The sequence below is a fragment of the Pelobates fuscus genome, chromosome 2 (assembly GCF_036172605.1).
Source record: "Pelobates fuscus isolate aPelFus1 chromosome 2, aPelFus1.pri, whole genome shotgun sequence".
Classification (NCBI taxonomy): Eukaryota; Metazoa; Chordata; class Amphibia; order Anura; family Pelobatidae; genus Pelobates; species Pelobates fuscus.
Genome location: NC_086318.1, coordinates 381,511,901 through 381,534,266, shown reverse-complemented (window position 1 = coordinate 381,534,266; position 22,366 = coordinate 381,511,901). Strand labels below are relative to the sequence as shown.

The 22,366-nt window shown below is 39.6% G+C and overlaps 1 protein-coding gene across 2 annotated transcripts in view; it reads right to left on the bottom strand.

Moving 5' to 3' along the window:
• The window catches only part of AFTPH (aftiphilin), a 43,341-nt gene that overhangs the window by 4,788 nt on the left and 16,187 nt on the right, over positions 1 to 22,366 (bottom strand). The window contains exons 2-8 of one of the 2 annotated variants that reach the window (XM_063443771.1): positions 16,240 to 18,032; positions 12,998 to 13,143; positions 9,899 to 10,025; positions 8,708 to 8,764; positions 5,287 to 5,409; positions 4,706 to 4,766; positions 1,693 to 1,773 (exon numbers count right to left, since the gene is read on the bottom strand). In XM_063443771.1, the coding sequence (XP_063299841.1) occupies positions 1,693 to 1,773; positions 4,706 to 4,766; positions 5,287 to 5,409; positions 8,708 to 8,764; positions 9,899 to 10,025; positions 12,998 to 13,143; positions 16,240 to 17,997 (2,353 nt within the window). In that variant the 5' untranslated portion in view covers positions 17,998 to 18,032. The remainder of the gene's footprint in view (positions 1 to 1,692; positions 1,774 to 4,705; positions 4,767 to 5,286; positions 5,410 to 8,707; positions 8,765 to 9,898; positions 10,026 to 12,997; positions 13,144 to 16,239; positions 18,033 to 22,366) is intronic. The other variant, XM_063443772.1, reaches the window with a different exon arrangement.

The following is a 22,366-nucleotide window of genomic DNA, read 5'->3' as shown; positions in this document are numbered from 1 at the left end:
TAGGTTACCTTCTGTCCACCCCCTTTGCTACTAAAAATATTACGTTAACAAATGATTCCTCATGTTTCCAGCAGCGAGACTCCTCTGCTGCAGCCGCCAATCCTCCTTTAAAAGATGTCAACATGCATGCAAACATCTTCCGCGATCTGCTCCAATCCAATACTTCTCGTAGAGAAGCAATGGATTGTAGAAATATATGCACAGCAGAAATGCTGTGCTCCTCCAATAAAATGCTGCTTCTCTGTTCTGGAGGAGGACGTGCTTCTAGTGGCTGTTATAAGAGGTGTTAATATTACAGTTTCTACAAAACCACATTGCAGGGTTAAAATGAGAGGACCACTGCACCCACACCGCTTCACTGAAATTAAGTGGTCTGGATGACTTGAGTGGTTCTTTAATGTACGTGTGGGGGCAATAGATATTGTCCTAATAAATCTAAGGATAATTTGGTTCTTTGGCCTGAAGAGATTGAGCTAGGTTAACTAAATGAAAATGGACTTTAACTCAAAATAACCTGAAACTTCAGTTTATATAACAGAGTTTTTACTCAGGCTTACACCCCTACCACAAGGAACCGCCAAAAATGCACTCTCTTTAATTAATCTACTGGCTGTTTGACTACCAGGGTTATTTACTAAAGCAGCGATAGGCAACCCTTCAGCACTTCAGATTTTGTAGGCCACATCTCCCATAATTCTCTTGCAGTCATACTCTTGGCAAAGCATCAGGAGAGAAAACGTCCTCAAAATGTGAAGTGCTGGAGATTGCCTACCCCTGCACTAGTGATAATTGAATTTAGAATTTTAGGTCACACTATCTGACTTTTCAGTTCAGCTATTTTCACCTTACATTTGTAATTCACATAATTCTCACTTTTGCGAATAGCCCTTTTAATTTGAGCGTAGTTTTGATTGTTCGGAAACATCCAGCATTTAGTCAGAATACAACATGGACGTGATGCAACATTACACTTGAGTTGTCTAATTTGCATTGTTCCTTCTGGCAATAAAATGTACAGTTGACAATCTAATATTTGCTGTGTTTGTGTGCTATCATGTATAAAAGTTACTTATATTATTGATACTCTACCAGGAAGCACACATTGAGATTCCTCTAGGTTCCAAGTAGAATTTGTATATATTAAGGTGTTAACGACCATTTAATTATGTATGCATAATGCTTGTTAAATATGTGTATCTATAACAAAAAGGGCATGAAAAAAAATATTACTGGCAGAATGAAAACAAATTAAAAAAATTCTCTCAGAAAAAAAATTACAATATTGTGCTTTTTTGCATGACTTTATTATAGTAGAATTAAAAATATAAGTGACTGAAGCATTGATTCAGACAGTTTTAATGCGCTTTTTTTTTTTCTTTCTCTCAAACACACTAAGGTTAACATCTACTTTTAACATATTAGAAAAACAAATGCGTCATTAATGCATAGCAAGATTAAATAATCATTAAATGAAAAAAAAATTATCTGGGACAATTTCAGTAGCGGGTTCAGAGTTCGATTAAGGTTCATGGAACATTGAAATTTTGATTTTTACAAACAGATTACAAACGACAGACAAAACCACTGCAAGTGCAACAGAAACAGGCATCTTGTTTATAGGAAAGCCATGGGTTTCATGCTTTCACAGAAAACCATTTGAAGTCTACTTAGCGTTACGGACACTCAGCTGACCTGGGAATGTGGTGGTGCTAGAGCCACTTTCATCCACGGGCCCAAAGAAATCAAGGTTCAGAAGAGTGGAACCTCCATTAGCTTGAAATTCAGTGACCATGTTGGAATTCAGCCGTAAAGAAGGTAAGCCAAAAGAATGGAATTTGTGTGCAAAAAGGGGGTAAGACACACACTTAAACATGCAAGTACTGGCTAGTATTCATTCCAGTGAGAAAATACCAACATCTTACAGTGTTAATCGTTAGAGTGAAAACAGTAGAAAAAGGTGCTTAAAGAATACAATTCATAAATCTAACTATTCATATAATTCATAAATCTAAATATAATTATATGGTTTAAAAGGGAAAAAATTCAGCGTAAGTGTAAAGATTTAAATCTAGAATTTGCTAGGGGGAAACAGCATTTTAAGAACAATAAGTGGTTACCACACCGCAAAGGTGTTATTCACTTTAACAAGGATGTTTGTGATGAATAAAGGCAAATTGGAGGGGGGAGGGGTTGGGGATGGACACGTGATTGGAGTTGCAGATTTTTAATTTTTTAACTAAAGCACATTGCTTAAAATATAAACTCCTAAAAATGCTATTTTAAGTAATGTAAATAATATAATCATGGGATTTAATCTAGAACAACATGTACTTCAGTTAAAATTTGAATAACTTCAAGCAGGGATGTGGAATTTTTTTTCACCCAACTCCTGCAACATGCAGTTCGGGGGTTGCTGGGCAGGTCGTTTTTCTATTCTTTCAGCCATGGGCTGCCTGGGAAGGACTGGCCCACTGGGAAATTTTGCAGAGCAGTAGCCCGCTAAGGAGGGGTGAGGTGTGGCAGAGGCTCTTTGCAATGCACAGAGCTACAGGACGTCAGGATGCAGCATGATGTCATATCCTGGCGGCAGACACTCATTCTTGAAGGACAGAGAAGTGAATGGGACAAGCTACAGACCAAGTGCTGGACTATGGAGGCTGTTGGTAATTTGAAAGATGCAAGTTACTGCACAGAATATATAGTTTGTGTGTAAGTGGGTCAGTGTGTGTGTTTGTGGGCATGTGTGTCAGTGTGGACAATTTTGATTAATTAATTCAATAATCACAATAGAATTTTGTATGGGATCTGTGAGAGTATTCTACATATACTTATTTATACATACGCACACTACATTTAGCCAGCACACACCACACACATTTATACACACACTGCATACAGCCAGGGCACGCATGCGCACACACACTACATTTAGCCAGTGCACACACTAAATCAGACCAATACACACACACACACTATATGAAAGCAGCACACACACACTCTACATGTAGCCAGCACACACATTGCATGCAGTCAGCACACATACTTTGTAAACTAAAGTATTTTGTGTCAGGACAACTAGATTGGGATATCTCTCTAGACCCTTGTATGAATAGATTTAAAATAAATAAATAACAAAACCAAAAAAAAAGCCATACCTCTGTTAAAACTTTTGAAGTGCCACCATATTGAAACTTCAAAGGCTTTACTATTGTCTCAGTGGCATTGAATTTAAAATTAATTTCTACTTTCAGACCACAAAGAAACTTCAAGTCAGATATTTTTCAGTTTATCCCGTTTGTGAATTGAAAGCACAATAAATTTAAAATTTTAGGCCACTTCAGTGAATAACCCTGTATGTGGATACAAGCACAATGATTTGACCATTGAACGGTGCTGCAATATGACTCTAAATGAAAGAGGAAACAAAGTGTGAAAAAAACACAACTCTACAGGAAACTACCCACTCGTACCCCAAGATTAATAAGGTAAACTATGACTCCAAGGGGATTCCATTGTTGTGAATTTGGAATCATAGTGATATGTCAGTCGCTTTATGTCAGTGGCTAACACAGTAGTGCCCCAGTAAGGGTGCCAAGACAGAAAATACACATTGTATAAATAAAACCATTGTGAGTAAATAACACTGACTGCAATAAGATAAAAAAAAAAATCTGACATATTGTGGTTCCCATTAAATATTATTGTACCCCTGTGATTGTTGATGAAGAGGGCTACACACATTGCAAAGTTACGTGGAATTCTTCTCTATAAAACACAAAGTGTAAGAATGTGTTAAAGGGGGCTGCAGCAGGAAAATCCTTAACCATGATATGTGGATTTGTTCAAAGAAAAAACAAGCAGCTGAATTGTTCCCCTTTTAGACACTAAAATAGATTAAAAAAGCAAAATGAATTGGACACATTTCACCAGACAACAGTGGAAAATAGGAAATCAACTCATCTAGGCTTTCCTTCTGTCATCAGATACCGGGTAAAACCCACGGATGAGAACACAATCTCATTTTGTCAATCAAACCAATTGTTAGTAAATTGTAAGATTGGAAAATAATTTGGAAACAATATATTAAATTGGATTTAATTTTTTGAGATACGGTGAACACACACATGGGCGCTGTGGGCTGTTTATGATTATCCACCACCCAGTGCAGCGTGTAAAAATACCAGATTTTATTTTTAAGTGGCATTCAATATACCAAGATATCTCTGATAAATACTGCTACGTAATAGTAATACTGACTGGTTTAAGGAGGTAGAGAAAACCCCATAAAAGAATAGAAATGGAAATAGAGAATGTAAAAGAGGCGAAAAAAATATAGTCTATAAAACATACCTGGTTTTCCTTTGGATAATATAAGATAAATGGATAAAACAAAGAAAAGGGTTTTCACAAAGAATCTGTTAGTAGGTTACAGGAAGACAAGTGCTTGTGTTGTCTAGAACACAGCAGCTATTATACATAATATATTTTCATAACCCTAACACTGACAAAACATTTTTACCAATAGGCTTTATGCACCAAAATTTAATTGGCAGGGCTGGTGAAGAAAAGCAGAAAGAAAGCCTGAATGTTTCCAAGATTACACTAAAAAAAGAGAAGAGGAAAGATCAGCACAGAGAGGACTGTTTGAATTCTGAAGCTTTCTTAAGTCTAGCTCTGGTGCTAGAGGTTCTACGGAGAGACGTACCATCTAATGGGTTGGTAAGGCCACTGCTGCTCCAGTCGAACTGGACAGGAGGGAGCGATTCCTGCAACAAAAGTAAACAGAAGGGGTACAATTAGATTGCATCAAAACCAACCTCAATGGTATACTGATTGGCATAAGACAAGAAGTGTTTTAAATATTTAATGAGAACAAAAAGAAGAATCTGTCTGCTTGATTTTGAATAAATGTTAAATTATATAAATCTTCATTTGGCATAAAAAGCAACTTTTGGAAACCTGCTGTTACCATTGTTATCCACAAAGTGATGAAAGCAAAGATTAGGAGAAGTTAATCTTACTCTCATTGGACTTTTACTAAATAGATAACTATGTCCCTACGTGCTCTAGATTAACATCCAGACAGGCACTCCCCCCTCCCACCCCAACACACACACACACAAAAAAAAAAAGGTTATTTCCTCTCTCTATTTTGGAAGAATTTGTATCTGAATATTTCAGATCAACAATAAAACCCAAAACAAAACCAGAAAAGGAATATATAAGGATTATTTCAGCTCAGGCCCTAAACTCTCTGTGCGTCTAGTAAATGAATTAAAGGCACACCTGTAACTGGTCAGAAGCACAAATGCCCTCAGCTGGATGGACAGGTGAAGATTGTCCAATTGATGCAATTTTTTCTGCAGCAGATAAAGGCTTTAGAGGCTCCTTGGTTGGCTCCAGCATTCCCTGCACATAAATCAAGAATAGAGTTTACAACATGAACACATATATAAAATGCACTGGACATTTTCAAGAGTTCCTTGTTGAAAGGAGCAGTCCCTTTTTAGACAGCAATACTAATATTGTATTGTAGAGATGTTAAACCAGAGCATCCCTCCCCGCCAAATAAATAAATAAATAAAAAACACACCACCAAAAAAAAAAAAAAAACAAAACACGAATATCTTGTTGGCTTTATGGAATATGGTTACTGTAAGGCCAAGTTGGAAAGTACACACAATGTATTCTTACATGCAGTATGTGAACCAACAATACAGATCCCACGAGTACTGTGATGTTAAAGGGACACTTTAGGCACCATAACCACTTGACCTAATTGAAGTTGTTATGGTGCCAGCTCTTTGTGTTAAACTATTTAACACAGAATGAAGCTTCTCATGCATCTGCAGTGCATAATCTCTCTGCTTCTCAGGTAATGCTTCAGCATTAGCAGAAACAAAGGTACAAGTGTAACACTGCCTTAGCCATACCTACACTGAAGGTAAGGCACTGTATGCCTAGGGACCCTTATTCAGTGTTACATTATTCATAAATGGTTTAACCCTGAACTATGAGAAATTACCAAGGAACTCCAGGCACCGTCACAGCTTTAAAGAGATGAAACACTTATGGTACCTATAGTGTCCCCTTAATATCCACAATGTTGTGCCTGTTTACACAGGCACTTTTTTCTTTTTTAATGTGTAGAAATGGAACCTTTGATGTAAAGTAAGGATAGTTTCCCCCACACATGATGTGCTAAACCACATTTGATGAATTACAGATAGATGCAGGTACTTCGGATCTTGTGCCACATGTGGACCTGAAGTATAGGTGCCGTATTTGTACTACAGATGTGGATACAGGTCGCTTAGCTCTTCTGTATGCAGGGAAATGTGCCTTTTCCTATACTGCGGTTTATGGTCAAGCTCTTCATCAACTGTCTTGGGTTTGGAGGCGGTTTAAAAACGGTTTGAAAACTGTGACGAAGTGCCCTTCGCCACTTGGGCCTGGAGAGGACTGCTTGCCAGCCTCTTGCCATGTGATTATGGTCCCTGGGAGATTGGGCCCTTTTAAAAAACGTATTCGGCCCTAACAGAGTGCATGTCACTCATTCTGGCCCTTTAAACACAGTGGGGCCATTCGGTACTTGCCCTGTGTGAGCGGTGATACCCCCCAGATAGCTATGCCATGGAGCCTATTCATATAATGAAAGACTATGGGAAAGACTTTAGCTCCATGGCAATTGAACTGTGTGAATAGGATCTGCGCGCTATTCGGTAGTTTTGTGCGTTCAGATCCTAGCTATCTGGGGATATGTTACATGTCTGTGTGTTATGTATAAAAAGTAACTTTATGTATTTTAAAGTGTTTTACTGTCTTTGTGTAACCATGTGCTCAATGGAGTTTGCCTCTATCCCTGGATAATTTGATTACTTCCCCCCCATTGTCTCCAGGATAGAGGCCTCTGTAAAACCTGTGTGAGCCAGATTTTGCCATGCTGCCAGCCAGGGCCCAAAAGATACTTTTACTAACTTTTGAACCCCTGCTCTGATTCATGCCAATTATTAATATGTTGTTCCCCTGAATGGATTGATTGTGGATATGTATTTTTATGTGAATGTGATGTATGGTTTTAAAGTTACAGAGTATGTGTGGAAACTGTATTTTTACTGCATGTAATAATTATGTTAACTGTTTATCTGAGGGGAGGGGATGTGTGGGTTGTACTGTTACTTGATTGGTTATTTTATGCCTCCCCCTGGGTGTGTCCTGTATGTGCACAACCGTAATAAAAACCAGGCTGGGTGTGCCAGCACCTCAGACCACTGCTTGACCCTCAACACGGAGCCTTGTCTCGTTCTTGGGGGGATTCACTGTATGCTGTTGGAGATTGATTGCTAGGAGTGTAAGATGATGTTTGCTTTTCCCGTTCGTCTGCTAGCAGCTATTCGTGAGGTTCCAGTTTGGAGTGCTATTTTGTATCCAGTTCGGGAGTTTGGTGTTCTGCAGTAGCTGTGCCTGTCTCTCAGAAAGGGGCATATCGCCTAAACGGATTTTAACCCCTTGTCTGCTGAAACGGTCCGTTACAAAAACGATTAGGGGAGGCTGTGTGAATAGCCTCTGTAGTTTGTCCTCTGTGTGGAATGCTGTTTTTTGAGCTCCCTACTTGTGGTCAAATCACTAATAGTTAACCAATGTGAGGGCCACGTACAGGAGCTTTACCTGAAATATTCTGCGTATGTGACAATATGTAATGTAAATAAATAAAAAATACAATAGATTTACAGTGTTGGTCTTAATTTGCCACTTCTAATAATTTAATCAAACAAACAACAAAACCGCAGTGCTCACAGGGAAAGAAATTAAGTTTGCTTAATGATTTGGGACCCAAACGTTTAATTTATCAGCATTTACCTTTCCTACATAAACATACAGTAAGAATTGGCAGAAGTACACTATATAATCTAACTAAAAGTGTAAAACAGGTTCATGTACTGAGCTGGCAATAAATTGTGCCAATTGCAGTTGCATTTAGAACCAGCAGGGTGCTACAGCTGAATGCCCAAAACAGACATCCCTTGCTTTCCTTACCTGCATGTCATTCTCATGCCTTTCCTCCTGGCCTTGCCAAGACCCCTCCCAAATTCATACCTTACAAAAGTGTAGGAAGAATTTGATTGATATTTTTATCAATGTTCTAAGATTTCAAGTAACGTACTCAGTGACTCTACTATGTGTATTGGATACCTCCCAAACTTGGGAAACGTGGCAGAGCCGTTTTCAGTGGGTGACTACAGTCTGACCAGCTGTGAAGAGGAATTACATGTAAGAAGGCAAGCATCTGTAAAGACACGGGAGGGCTTTCCACGATCAGGCAACAAATAAATAATAAATTACCAAGAGAACCTATACCATTTGCATATCAGACTGATGAGGGCAATCCAGAACTAAAATGCCGGCAAATTATCTCTGTATGAGAAATACAGCAGCCCTGGACAATTGTTTTGGCCTTCTGTGGGCCTCATCAATGAGGTGTAGCAGATACCACTCTAGGCACAGTGAGCACGGGCTCCATGTCTGGATTACAATTTTAGATCAAGGAGAGCCCATGCAAATGCATTGCAACAAAAACAGAGAATATAAGAAATCTGAGAAATATAATAATAAATAGAAGGCTAGCATCATTTTAATAGATTGTTTTTACTAAAAATACCCTGATTTCATCTAAATATATTTATACTTATCGTAACAGGGAGCTTACCAGACCAGCTGCATACATAGGCACAATTACCGGTTGTTTCTTGTTGCCTGTAAAAAGCTACAAAAGGTAAACAGTAAACTGAATGCACAGAATTGTCTAGTATACTAAACGAAATCGAATTGTAAATGTCTTCACAAACTCATAGCGTATACCATCCCATTAAAGAACAATAAGGAGGCACAGTCTCCAAAAGATACCCATACAATTTACACAGACATAGCTTGATTCATGATTTCATTAGGGAATTTCAAGCTGTGTTTTGGAAAGACACCAAAGGACCGTGCTTTTAGCTTTTAAGATCTCTTTCATACTTAAAGTTACGGAGGTAAACATAATGTTGCAATTATGCAGAGGACGAGACAGCTGTGAAACGTCTGCCCTCTGCTGGACTGTTCAGAAAGTAATCTGAATCTCAAATTTCCTGACTAATGCCAACAGAATGCCATTGAAGTGAAGTCATTATCCCCTCTCGCCAACCATTCAAAACACAGGGACAAGCACCCAAAGACGAATTTTCTGATTTTGATGTCATAGTGGTTGTGTAATTGAAGCAGTATGGTCACTAAATAAGCTGAAAATCATCTTTTAAAATCAAGGCCCTAAATTCCAAATCCTTATTCCATAAACTTGGCTATTGTGGTCTTAATTTTGCAAGTTGTAGCTAACTCAATGTTTAAAGGAATACACCAAGCACTGTAGTGTGTATGGTGCCATGAGAGCCTAGTGCTGTGGCCAATATAAGTAGTAAAGCCGTTTGCCAACGGTTTGACTTCTTACCTTGAGTTTGTCAGCCGCCACCCACTGCCTTGTCTGGTACACAGAGCCAGAAGCTGTTGCTAGGAAGCGGAATTCTCCTGGACCAAATCCTGCAATGCAGGGCCAGCCTATTGGCTGCGTGTCAGCTGATAGTTCTTTTTTAAGCCAATGAGCTACGCCCTGCATCACCTGAGGGATAAGCTCTGAGCTTCCAGTTCTCATTGAGGCAGGAAGCAGCGTCTGGCAGACCGCGGGTAAGAAGTCACATTGTTAGCAACATCACCACCAACATGCTGCAGTTGTTATAGTGCTTGGATTGCTCCTTTAATGAAACTAAATAAAATATATAGGTAATAGTTTATAGACATGTACATACAACTAAAAATGCCCCACTAAAAAGACCCTGAAAATCAAATCAAAATGTTTAAAACGTACTATATTCCTCGTGTCGATTCCCAAGGAACAAAGGAGTTTTTTGTTGCTTTGCGAACCTCCCCATTGGTGCTTCAGTGCATAGACATCATGGATATCCTGGAGCTCTGGCCATATGTCCAGCACTTCTCTGTACAGGTTGGGGGGACAAAACAAAAAAATAAATAAATAAAAATCACAAGGTATTGTTAACACGCTCAGACTCCATGTCCACCATTAATCTGAAACATGCCCAACACACCTGTGATATCAACCATGTAAGAGAGAATGAAAACCTAAGGACATGCACTGCACTGAACCAGGAAACAGAAACATTAAAGTTTGCAAATGACCGTCAAACTACTGTTTCACTAAAGGACTGTTAGAAAAGCAAATTAAATTATATTTACCAATAACAAAGAAGATTCAATAGTAAGCAAAATAAAGTCAGTAAGTTTATTAGAAAGATTGTTTGCATTTAATTGGATCCTGATGGTTCCAGGAAACCAAAATGATAACATTTACCTACAAAGCTTTCAACAATTCCTCTCCACTCAATATATGCACCCCTTTTCGCTCACTTTGTTCTGCAAGCAAACTTCTTTTGATATCTGCTTGTTCTGGTATGATTTATAAAAGGGCTGCATAATTCCTATGGAATTCCCTACTTGGTGCCAGACTTTTCCCTAGATTTCGGTCCTTTAAGAAGCAAGTAAAAAAAAAAAAAAAAAAAAAAAAAAAAAAAAAAAACCTCTTTAGGAAAGCCTACTATCTATCTTATTAGGTGACGCTTCTCTCATTAGAATTGTCCTCCTCATTTCGTTTGCCTCCATACCCCAGCACACTTTCTCTGTTCGTTCTTCCACACATCACTTAATACATTATTTTGACAAAGGCATCTTAGCATGTCAGAGGGGAGAAGGGACTGATGGATGCTATTCCTTGTGTCGATATCCCTTCCTCGTAGATTGTAAGCTCTTTTGAGCAGGGCCTCCTTCACCTTTTGTCTCTGTTAATATTCTGTATGTCAACTACTATTTGTCAATTATACCCATTCAATGATTGTAAAGGGCTGTGAAATAAGTTGGCACTATATAAATAATAATAATTCCTGGCATTATGTTTACCAACACAAGAATCCCTCAGAATCCCTCAGAATCCCTCAGAATCCCTCAGAATCCCTCAGAATCCCTCAGAATCCCTCAGAATCCTGCAATAAATGTGCATGGTAAGAAAAAAAAAAAATATCGACTTTTTTATTTTTATTTTTTCCAATTTAAAAAATTACGCCCCAACAAATTGAGGGCAAGAACTTGTTCACCAAGATTCTGGCTCTGATTGTTGGTAGTTAAAATATCCATCTAATGTCCACATGATGGGACGACTCTCGCTCACACCCTGCAGCTACCAATCTGGACAACTCATCACGCAAACACCACTACCCCGGTCACTAAGAATTCTAACATTTACAGGCATGTCAAACGAAAGGATACACAAGGCTCCGGTGTAGACATTCCTCTGTCTTCCTAGAACACGGTACTTGGGGTAACCTCCCCTTACATAAATATATGAGAGTATACTTCGCTCAGCGTTACACACTGTTGACCACCTTTCTCCTTTTTATTGCAACGGTGGAATAACTCCCCTTTGGAAGCTGCCTGTTTGCGGTGGAACCCCCACCCAGGGGCCGCTGCAGGCCAGAACCGCCAAAGACCAAATGTTGTAATATGGAAAAAATTATTCTGCTTCTTTATACCTTATGAAACTATCACCATTAACCATATCTATTCTATTTTATAATTTCTCTCTCTAAAATAAAATAAAATAAATTATATATATCCACCTAATGTAATCGGATAAAGAGGAAACCACTCACTAAACAGCTTATGTGAAACATCACAGAACTCTCATCCGGTAGTTGGCTGTCAAACCAGACTTGACAAAGACTGGTTCATTTTGTGTGGATGAAATAAAAGAGTATTAATGGCTAGTTCCTGGTGTTACAGTGTTTATTCCTTTTCTTTTTGCATATAATTTGGGTTTAGGACAGGGACACTGGAAATGCAGAATTTTTTTATACTGAATATATATATAAAGCAAGTCACCATGTTGATGGCCCCATAAATATATCTATGAACAGGAACCTGGCAGGATCCTGGTAACTTGCCAAACTGTACTAAAAATGATTTGACTACTTACTGTGGAACTACTTTTTGGCACCAAAACCAGCATAGCAGGCTGCAGTGGTTATGGTATTTGTAGTCCTTAAATATAAATAATTGTATTACCCATTGACAATGAATCAGGTCTCTGTTATCACAAAGTATTAACTGTTCCTACAATTCTGTTAACACTTTTCAAATCACAAACTGTCATTTAGCCAGGCTAAGTGCTAAATCCTAGACCTATGACATGTTAAAGGAACATAGGGTCAGAAACACAAACATGTATGTTAAAAACACTATATGCACACCCTCCCTCCACCTCCAGCTCCACTAAATATAGTAAAATCTTACTATTATGCCAGTCTGCTGGTGCTGGTTCTGATCTGCCTGCTTGGCTGACATCATCAGAAGTGTTGATCAAAGTCAATCACAATGCTTTCCCATAGGAAAGCATTAGATTGGCCGGGAATATCAAGGAGGCAGTTCAGGGGCAGAGCCGGCAAAAGCCAAAACACAGCCCTGGCCAATCAGCATCTCCTCATAGAGATGCATTGAATCAATGCATCTCTATGAGAAAAGTTCAATGTCTCCATACAGAGGTCGGAGACACTGAACGTAAGTCACACGGTGGAGCACCGAATGGTCCAGACACTATAAACACTTCAATGAGATGAAGTGGTTACAGTGCCTACAGTGTGCCTGGGGCAGTCTACTACTGGAACACATTTTTAGACCATTACTTGACAGTGGAAAATAAATAGTGATATCGTTCTAAGGCTGCAATGGGATTTTCACCTCTAGCTTATCAATTTAGAAGCCCCTGATTATAGCGAGTAGAGACAGGCTTGTACCTGTCCTGAGATGGCAAGGGACTATACTTATCCGGATATTTTGTATGTAACACCACTTTATCCCTTTTCAGAGAATAATATTCACTAAGCACAAACTGTGTTCTTACCTGGTGCCAGCCATGGACTTTGTGGTTTTCTCGAGTGTGACTGTTAAGAGGTCATCTAAGGATGGTATACTTTCTTCTGTTTCAGATACAGGTGGAGGAGGAAAACAGACTTGAATGATTCGTTCAAGACGGCTCAGTAATGATTGCTATGCAAGAAAAGACAAAAGTGATGACTTGCATTATCTGCAAATACATAAAATATTGTGAACGCAGTTGCCTTTCTAAAAGTTCGACTCAATGTAGCCAATACACCTTTGGCCCAAAAAGTGCTATACAGACAATAAGTTACTTGTTAAGTAGCTGTAGAAGGAATTATGATAAGCATAGCTGGGAACTTTAACTGTAATATTATCGATCTAGTTAGGAAACCTGTTCTTTTTGAGTATAGCACCATGGCTTGGACTTACACTGCTCTATTATCTGGGAGAGAAAGGAGGGAGAATTATAGATCACCGATTATCTGTTCTGCACATCTACCTGACAGAACCAAAATTAAGAATAAGCCCTGCATTATGTAAACTCTTTAGAGCAGGCAAATAAACCACATTTTGATGGTTATAGCACTCTACAGCTGCAGAATTATCCTTACAGATCACCCGGAATATAAGTTCTAGCTAGGCAAGTGTATAGGTCTCGGTATGCACACGTTACCCATTTGCACCTTTCAGCACATACTCCGTATACTCTACAGAGAATAAAGTGCATAAATGCGGTTTCTATTTGGTGTTTTAAAGACGCGCTAGAAAGTATAACGTTGATCTAAAAAAACAAAAAGCAAACATCTGTTCACTATGAAGATATGGGAGGGTGGATTGGAAACAGTGGCTTGGGTAAGATTCTCCCTATCAAGCCTGATAGATTAAAAATTCTCTTGCCACGCACCCTTACAGAAATGGCTTGCTCCTGCCTAGTTCGTTGGGAGTTGTAAAATGTTTTATTTTTAGTTTGCAGTTGTGGCATTAATAGAGTATTTCATTTATTTAAGGAAACGGTCACTTCTATAATGTTTACACTGTTGAAGGAAACATGGAAAAAAAAAATCCAGTTCAGACAAGTCAAAGCCAGGACAAATTACAGGGAGAAACAAACACTTTATTTCTATTGGTCACTGTATGCTTTCTTTAAAAGACATAGTTAATGAACAATGATTGAAAGGAAGGTAAGATGGAGGCACCCATCTGAAGGTGTTGATTTCTCCATGTAATTTTCAGTTTTTGTACCTCACAAATACAGATTTGCAAATTATAGGGATAAGTAAACAGAATATTAAAAACCGTTGGACATGGCAGTTCTCCTTTAAATGGATAGTACAGGCATTAAAACAACTTTTACTTAAACAAGTAGTTTTAGTGTAGAGATTATAACCCTGCAGTTTAATTGCTCTTCCATTTAGGAGTTAAATCCCTAGTGTTTCTGTTCATGCAGCCCTAGCCGCGCCTCCCCTGGCTTCTACTGGCACAGTGTGCAGGGAAAAAAGTTCAATTTTCAATCAGCTGTCAATTTACTTTAGACGTTTTTATGTAAATCTAAATTTAATCACACACAGGAAGCTCTAGCAAGCTATTAACAGAATATATAATAAATTTGAAATAAAATAATATGCAATAAAGGAAGTATAAACATTAGACTTTCTTTTCTACCCCTTTAAGTACTTGTTCCACAAATAAGGTGCACTCATCATTCCAGTCCTGACTGCCAATGTATTAAACCTGCTTCAGGGCAGTAATCTTGACTTGGCCATATAGTAAATTTGGCTTTATCAGTAACAATATTTTATAAAACTAACTCTGGCACTAACAAAGCAACAATGCAACAAGAAACACCATTTTCCCTTTTCCTCACTCCAGATTGGCTCGAGCAAATTCATAGTACCATATATACTCGAGTATAAGTCGACCCGAATATAAGTCGAGACCCCTAATTTTACCCCCCAAAAATGGGGAAACTTATTGACTCGAGTATAAGACTAGAGTGGGAAATGCAGCAGCTACTGGTAAATTTCTACATAAAATTATATCCCCAAGAAATTACATTAATTGAATATTTATTTATAATGAATGCAGTGTGTGTGTATGAATGCAGTGTGTGTGTGTGTGTATGAATGCAATGTGTGTGTGTATGAGTATGAATGCAGAGTGAGTGTGTGTGTGTGATGCAGAGTGTGTGTGTTTGTGTGTCTGATGCAGAGCCTTGGTGGGGGTGGGCATTTTTATTATTTGTTTTTAAATTATCATTTTAATATTAATATGTTATTTTAATTCTATTATTATTTACATTTTTATTTATATTTTTTCGTCCCCCCTCCCTGCTTAATACATGGCCAGGGAGGGGGGCTCTCATTCCCTGGTGGTCCAGTGGTGTGCACTGTGCAGAAGGGGGCTGGCAGAGAGCTGTTACTTACCTTTCCTGCAGCTCCTTCTCTCACCTCCGGTCGGGTCAGCTCCCCTGTCAGCTTCCACTGCAAGTCTTGCGGTGTGAGTGCCGCGCGGAGCTCTGACCCTGCGGCTCTCGCGAGACTTACAGTGGGGAGCTGACCGGAATGCAGGAGAGAGAAGGGAGCTGACAGGAGCTGCAGGAAAGGTAAGTAACAGCTCTCTGCCAGCCCCCAACAGCCCCTTGTCTGTATTATGGCAATGTAAGTTGCCATAATACAGACACTCACTCGAGTATAAGACGAGTGGGGGTTTTTCAGCACAAAAAATGTCTTATACTCGAGTATATACGGTATGTACATTTATCGCATTACCAAATTGTTGGTGACCACATAAGACACCCAAATAAAAAGCCTAGATTTTACCAATGGTTACGTAATTACCTGGGGTGGTGTAAGAAGAATTTGAGTGTTAATCTGGTGTAACTTTATGTCTGGTTAGAGTAGTAAATCTAGAGGCTTAGAGCTATTGACCCTTTTATACTCAATCTTTTCACACACTGCCATCAATCAACATGTATTCCTATACTAGAAAATATAGCACCTGCTAGAGCAACGGTCATCTTTGGACATAACATAACTTACAGTGACACTACTTACAGTACTTCATAACTGCTAAAGTCAGGCTTGACAATAAAAATGCCACCGACATGGGTTGAAACACTATGCATTTGTGATTTGAAGTACTAAAATGTTCTTGAAAGCCGGTACGGTTTTAAAACAATTGACAATAGAGAGACATGAAAATAGTAGCTTAGGCTATAACTATTCATAAATAACACTTCAAAGACAAAGAAAAGAACAGCATTACCTGAGATCCACTTGTTGACCCATTAGTGAGAAAATTAGGTTCTGGTTCATGAAATACTGGTGTCACATCGCTTTGCATGTTTATGGCTTGGTCACTAGAAGGCACGTTTGTCCTATGTGTCTGCCAAGACTCTGAGTCTGTGGCAGAGTTGTCAGTCTCCTGATCAAAAGCATTCCATGCTGAACTTTCTATGTGGTCATCATCAAAAGCCTTCCAATCTGAAGACTGGTCAGTCTTACCAGCCGCACTGAAGTCCGCAAAATCATCAGATTCTTGAAAACTACTCTGGTCTCCAGTTTTTGCTGTGGAATTAAAGTCTCCAAAATCATCAAACGATTCTAAATCATTGTGAGACTCAAATCCAGAATGTTTTTCACCAGAATCCTGAAGTGCTGATGTTTCATCTGGTGTTACTTTTAGCTCCACTTCAAAAGGGACGGTGTTTATTTCCTCAAATTCACAAAAGTCATCATTAAGTTTGTTTACATTTGCATCCAGTTCTACTTTGCTATGGTCTGTTGAAGAAAGTGGTTGATTCCTAATAGGGGCTTCAGAGTTCCAAAACACATTTTCACTAACAGGATGACTGCCATTTTCATTCTCACTTAAAATGTTGTCTTTTAAAACACTGGACAAATCATCACTATTGTAATTATCATCACTATTTAAATTTGGTATTGAGTTTTGATTAGTTTCGACCATGTCCAACGACTGGTCTTGTGTGACATAACTAACTTCATCGGTTTCTGGGAAATCCTCTTCTTTATTTTGTACAAGCTCTCTAATTTTTCCAGAAACACTTTCTGTATCCTTTAGCTGCATCACGGCACTGGTAGATGCTACATGGGGTTCAACAATGTCATCTGACATTGTAACGCCTTCAGAAATGCAATTGGTGCAATCCAGATCACCTACTTCGTCCCCATTTCCAGAGACCAGATCTGGAAGTACTTTCTTTATCGAATCACTTTCATTACTGCTCAATGTAGTGGTTTCCTTGATATCTGCAGTCTCTCCTTCATGTGAACCTCTGTGTGCTTTCAGGTACGAATGCTCTAGATGTACAGAGTCATTTTTTGAAAATAAGGAAAAGTCTGCAAACTCATCCTCAGGACTCGGTGTAAATTCTAAGTCTAGATCTGTACTCAGAGTAGCGAAAGACTTCAATCCCTTTGAACCATGAATGCTGTCCAGGTCTTCTTTTCCCTGAGGGTCAACAGAATCTACTACTGCAAACCCATTTGTAAGATTCTCTGGACAGCGTGCCTTCTCTCCATTACAAGTACCAGCTATCGGCACCTCCTCGCTATTTAATTCGGTACTTCCAACACCTGAAATGCTGTTTTCTGAGTCCACATTGAAATCTGCCCTTTTCAAATTCTCTACTAAGCTCCCTTTCTTCTCCAGAGCAGCAATGTATGGTGATAATTCGTCGCTGTTGTTAGTTTCTAACACTCTGCAAGGTCCCTTCTTGGAAGTAATCTCAGACACGATTTGTTTGTCTGGGACAGAGGTAAGGCTACTGTAGTTATTTACATTATCTGAGTAATCATGAATTGGCATAAAGTGTTTTGATGGGATAAAGTCTTCGTGAGATTTAGCATAATTAACTGCATCAAAATCTGAAAATCCCATTCCAGAATTACCGACTCCGGAGAAGCCCCCAAACTCTCCAAATTCATCGTCTTCATCATCGTCTGCAACACTGTCAAGAGGAGGTGGAGATGAAGAATACATTCGGATGACTTCGGGCTCCATGATGATACTTCTTGGTTAGAGAAGCAAGTTTACACCTATAAAAAAATAAAGAAAATAGAAAGTCTATTTTAAAAAAATGTGTTAATTAGCATTCTTTTTTAAACATCTTAATGTGCCTAAAATAATGAAGGTCAAAGCTGTCCAAATATAAAATCATACCTACACTCCACGCACCATGATCAATACAGTGACTTAAAGTGGTATTGCTGCTCGAAGTCGTATACGCAGTGTGATATAATTTTACCTGTTAAATCAACTCGATAACAATAGAAATAATAATCTGTATTCCTAGATGACCAATGGCGGCACAGCACCTCACTTTATACTAACCAAGTTCTCACCATAGAAGGATCAAGCTGCAAGGAGAACTTGGCCTCAGCCACGTATTGAAGGTAAGGATTTTCTTCCATTCTCTAAAGTTTATTTTTTTTTGTGAAGGGGGAAGTCAAACAGTAGCATGTCGGTAATGGTTACTCTAACCAAAAACATGGTTTTATTTACCTTTGTAGAGCACATCTGTGATAGCACAAATACATCGGCGAGACTCAGATACATCCTACAGCCCACAAAATATACAAAGGGGAAATAGCCAAAAGAACAATGTTCATTACAAAAAGATAGGAGCAAGATCCATTTAGATGAATACAGCCAGAGGAATGGAAAATTATATTTGAGAGGTCCAGCAAAACAACATGTACTTAAGGAAATTAATTTACAACTGTGGTATTTTTGGTAACCCAGCTAGGATTAGGCATATGCACTGACGGACTAGTTTGTGCTACAGAGGCTGTGCTGTCCTGGATACATACTAATCATGGTTGGTAGGAGTGCAGTGAAATCTATCGTTTTAGCATAAGGTTTTCTCTATATGAAATTATCTCCTAGGGACTGGCCTGAGCCTGGCCCCAGGTTTAACCATACCAAACTACTCAATACCAAAAATGTAACGTACAAGTATTTTCTTCAAGTTGGCCCTCCAATTCTGTACAGCAAAATGTGTCTATTGGAAGGATCAGGCTTAAGACATCTTTTAAATTAAATGGGTGTGTATACAAAATGGAGGAACGTCCCAACTCCGTGACCACATAATGCAACTTAAATGATCTTTAAGCCAAAGCCTACCGTTTTAAGCCATTTAGATTTATAGACTGATCTCCCTTCCCCCCAGCAATTATTGTGGTAATTACCATTAATCCACCCATGCGCCCGTCTCCCCGTGGCCACCAATTCTCTCATGGCTGAGATCATCATTACTGATGATGTCACGAAATCCAATCCTTCCCCCCCAGGGAAGCATTGGACGGCAAGTAAGCATGTGTAGCAATCACCATGCTGCGCCAATTAGCATCTCCTCAGAGATTATTTGGCTCATTGACTTCGGGGAGTGTTTAAAGTTGTTTGGAGGGAAGAGTCCCTTTTTGTTATTTTGGGGATTTTATTATATAGTATATATTGAATTTGTATCTTAAAATAAATATCAGAGCAAAATATATATATTGTGTACATGTACACAGTTTTTTCTTATGCATTATAGAATTTATTTTTTCCAGGTTAGGCGCTATAACCACTTTAGCTCAATGCAGTTGTTATAGTGCCTTCAGGTTCTAGGTGCAGTCTTCTCTTAAGGCAGTCATTCCCAAACCAGCCCTCATGGACTGCTGCTGTGACATGAAGAAAGCATTGAAATTATTTATCTTCTAAGTGGAAGCTTGGATGTGTGCGCTCATGAGAGCACTGCAGTAGCCCATCGTAGGAGGGGACCATGGCTCCTCAAAGATGTTGTTGGAAACAGGGTGATAAGCAGCTCGGAGGGATTCTCTGCACTAGGGGTAGGGGGTGGGGGAGGGAGGGAAAGGGAAAGGGAGGGAAAGGGAGGGAAAGGGAAAGGGAGGGAAAGGGAAAGGGAGGGAAAGGGAGGGGGAAAAAATATCTTTAATCTGCCCCCCCATCCCCTCACACAAACTATAACCCCCTACACACTGCACCACACACAAATATACAGCCCCCCCCATACACAAACACAGCCCCCCCCATACACAAACACAGCCCCCCCCATACACAAACACAGCCCCCCCATACACAAACACAGCCCCCCCATACACAAACACAGCCCCCCCCATACACAAACACAGCCCCCCCCATACACAAACACAGCCCCCCCCATACACAAACACAGCCCCCCCCCCATACACAAACACAGCCCCCCCCCCATACACAAACACAGCCCCCCCCCATACACAAACACAGCCCCCCCACATACACAAACACAGCCCCCCCACATACACAAACACAGCCCCCCCACATACACAAACACAGGCCCCCCCCATACACAAACACAGGCCCCCCCCCATACACAAACACAGGCCCCCCCCCATACACAAACACAGGCCCCCCCCCATACACAAACACAGGCCCCCCCCCATACACAAACACAGGCCCCCCCCATACACAAACACAGGCCCCCCCATACACAAACACAGGACCCCCCCATACACAAACACAGGCCCCCCCCATACACAAACACAGCCCCCCCCCCAATACACAAACACAGGCCCCCCCATAATATACACATTGCTACCCCATGCATACACTGCACCCCTCTCACACACACACACTGCCTCCCCATACACATACACACAAGTTATCAAACTTTTTTTTTTTAAACGGTTTGACTACTTACTCTGGGAAGGCATCACAGCAACTCCTGGCACCAAAACCACTACAGAGAGCTGTAGTGGTTATTGTGCCTGGATTGTTTCTTAAAATGATCTGCCAATAAACTTTACAACAATAACTTTTTCAATAAAGTATTACTTTGAATGAGAGACGATATTGGTGAATCTATACCTGACATCAGAGGGGGAATCCCCACACCAGAATCCTAAGAGGGAGTAAGATCCCTAAATATCCTACAAGCCTTCACATTGAGCCTAAGGATAATTGGCTCCAAGTTTGTGAGTGAACATCATTACGTAGATGTATTACTGTTATTAATATAGACAATATTGAACTAGGAATTTGTCTCTATTCTTCCTATTGCAGATCATTTTGTTTTATGTATTAACATGTTTGCCAGTGAAGAATGCCACTTTATTGTGAATTACTCAAGTCTGTTAAAAATGTTAGCCAAAAACAAAAGAAGTAATTGTGAATGAAAGCATTGTTTCCAATGGTGTTGTGTAGACTGAATGTGTGTCGTCTTTCACTGAATAGAATTGGAAATTTACCCCTGATTTTACAAGGGACTGTTACTCATGCTACACCATGCGTCAAGACAAAATTTCATTTATGTGTAATTAGAAACAAATATTTCACAATATATAATTACATATTGTTTTTGTGATTAATCACTATGCTTTAATTATGTTCAATTTGTAGCAATGAAAATACATCCTGCATATCAGATATTTACATTACGATAACAGTAGCAAAAATAAAGTTATGAAGTAGCAACGAAAATAATTTTATGGTTGGGGGTCACCACAACATGAGGAACTGCATTAAAGGATCGCGGCATGAGGAAGGTTGAGAACCACTGCTCTAAGCAGTGATGAATAACTGTTAAAGCCTGGCTAGTGGTATAAGGCTTGAAAATGTAAGCCCCGATACCATGACACAACTCTATGGGGTTTGTTAGCATTACAATTAAAAATGAATGAGCAAGAAAACGATGCTTGCTTGAAAAGGACCATCACATGCTCTGAATATCTCAGCAGTTATTCCACGGTCATCCTAACATCGGAATGGTTTCAAAGTTGCAACCTGCTGCTTTTCCAATGTAGGAGAATCTGGGGACGCCAACTGCACCTGAAGAATTCAAGGCATGAGTACAGCTTGGCAGACTGCAGAAAAACTCACCCACAGTGCCGTGCTTTCACACAGACAAAACAATTACACAGGGTACATTCTGTTTTATAGAAACTAGAGAGAGTCTAATACAGCTCAGCTATGCAATAAAACTGAGCATTTTAACGTCTTCGAAAAACAATACTTGTAAACTCAGTGTCCTTACAGTGCTGTAAGCCTCCCAACAGAAAAGTAATAAAAGCTTTTTATTTGGGGATCTGACATGTGTGGTATTGCAGTATGGCTGAGAAGTTAACGGGATACTATAGTGCTAGAAATACAAAGTTGTTTTCCTAGCCCTCTAGCTCCCTCGTGCCTCTCTTGCCCCCAGACATCACCTGATCGACAGCCACTAGGCAGTCTTCACCCTGAAATGCAATTATTGCGGTTTCTCAGGAACTGCATAATTAACATTGCAGGGTTAAGGGGACAGGGACAGTGCACCCAAATCACTTCAATGGAATGAAGTGGTCTGGGTGCCTATAGTGTCCCTTTAAGGTTTGAGTGGGGGTGGATATAAATG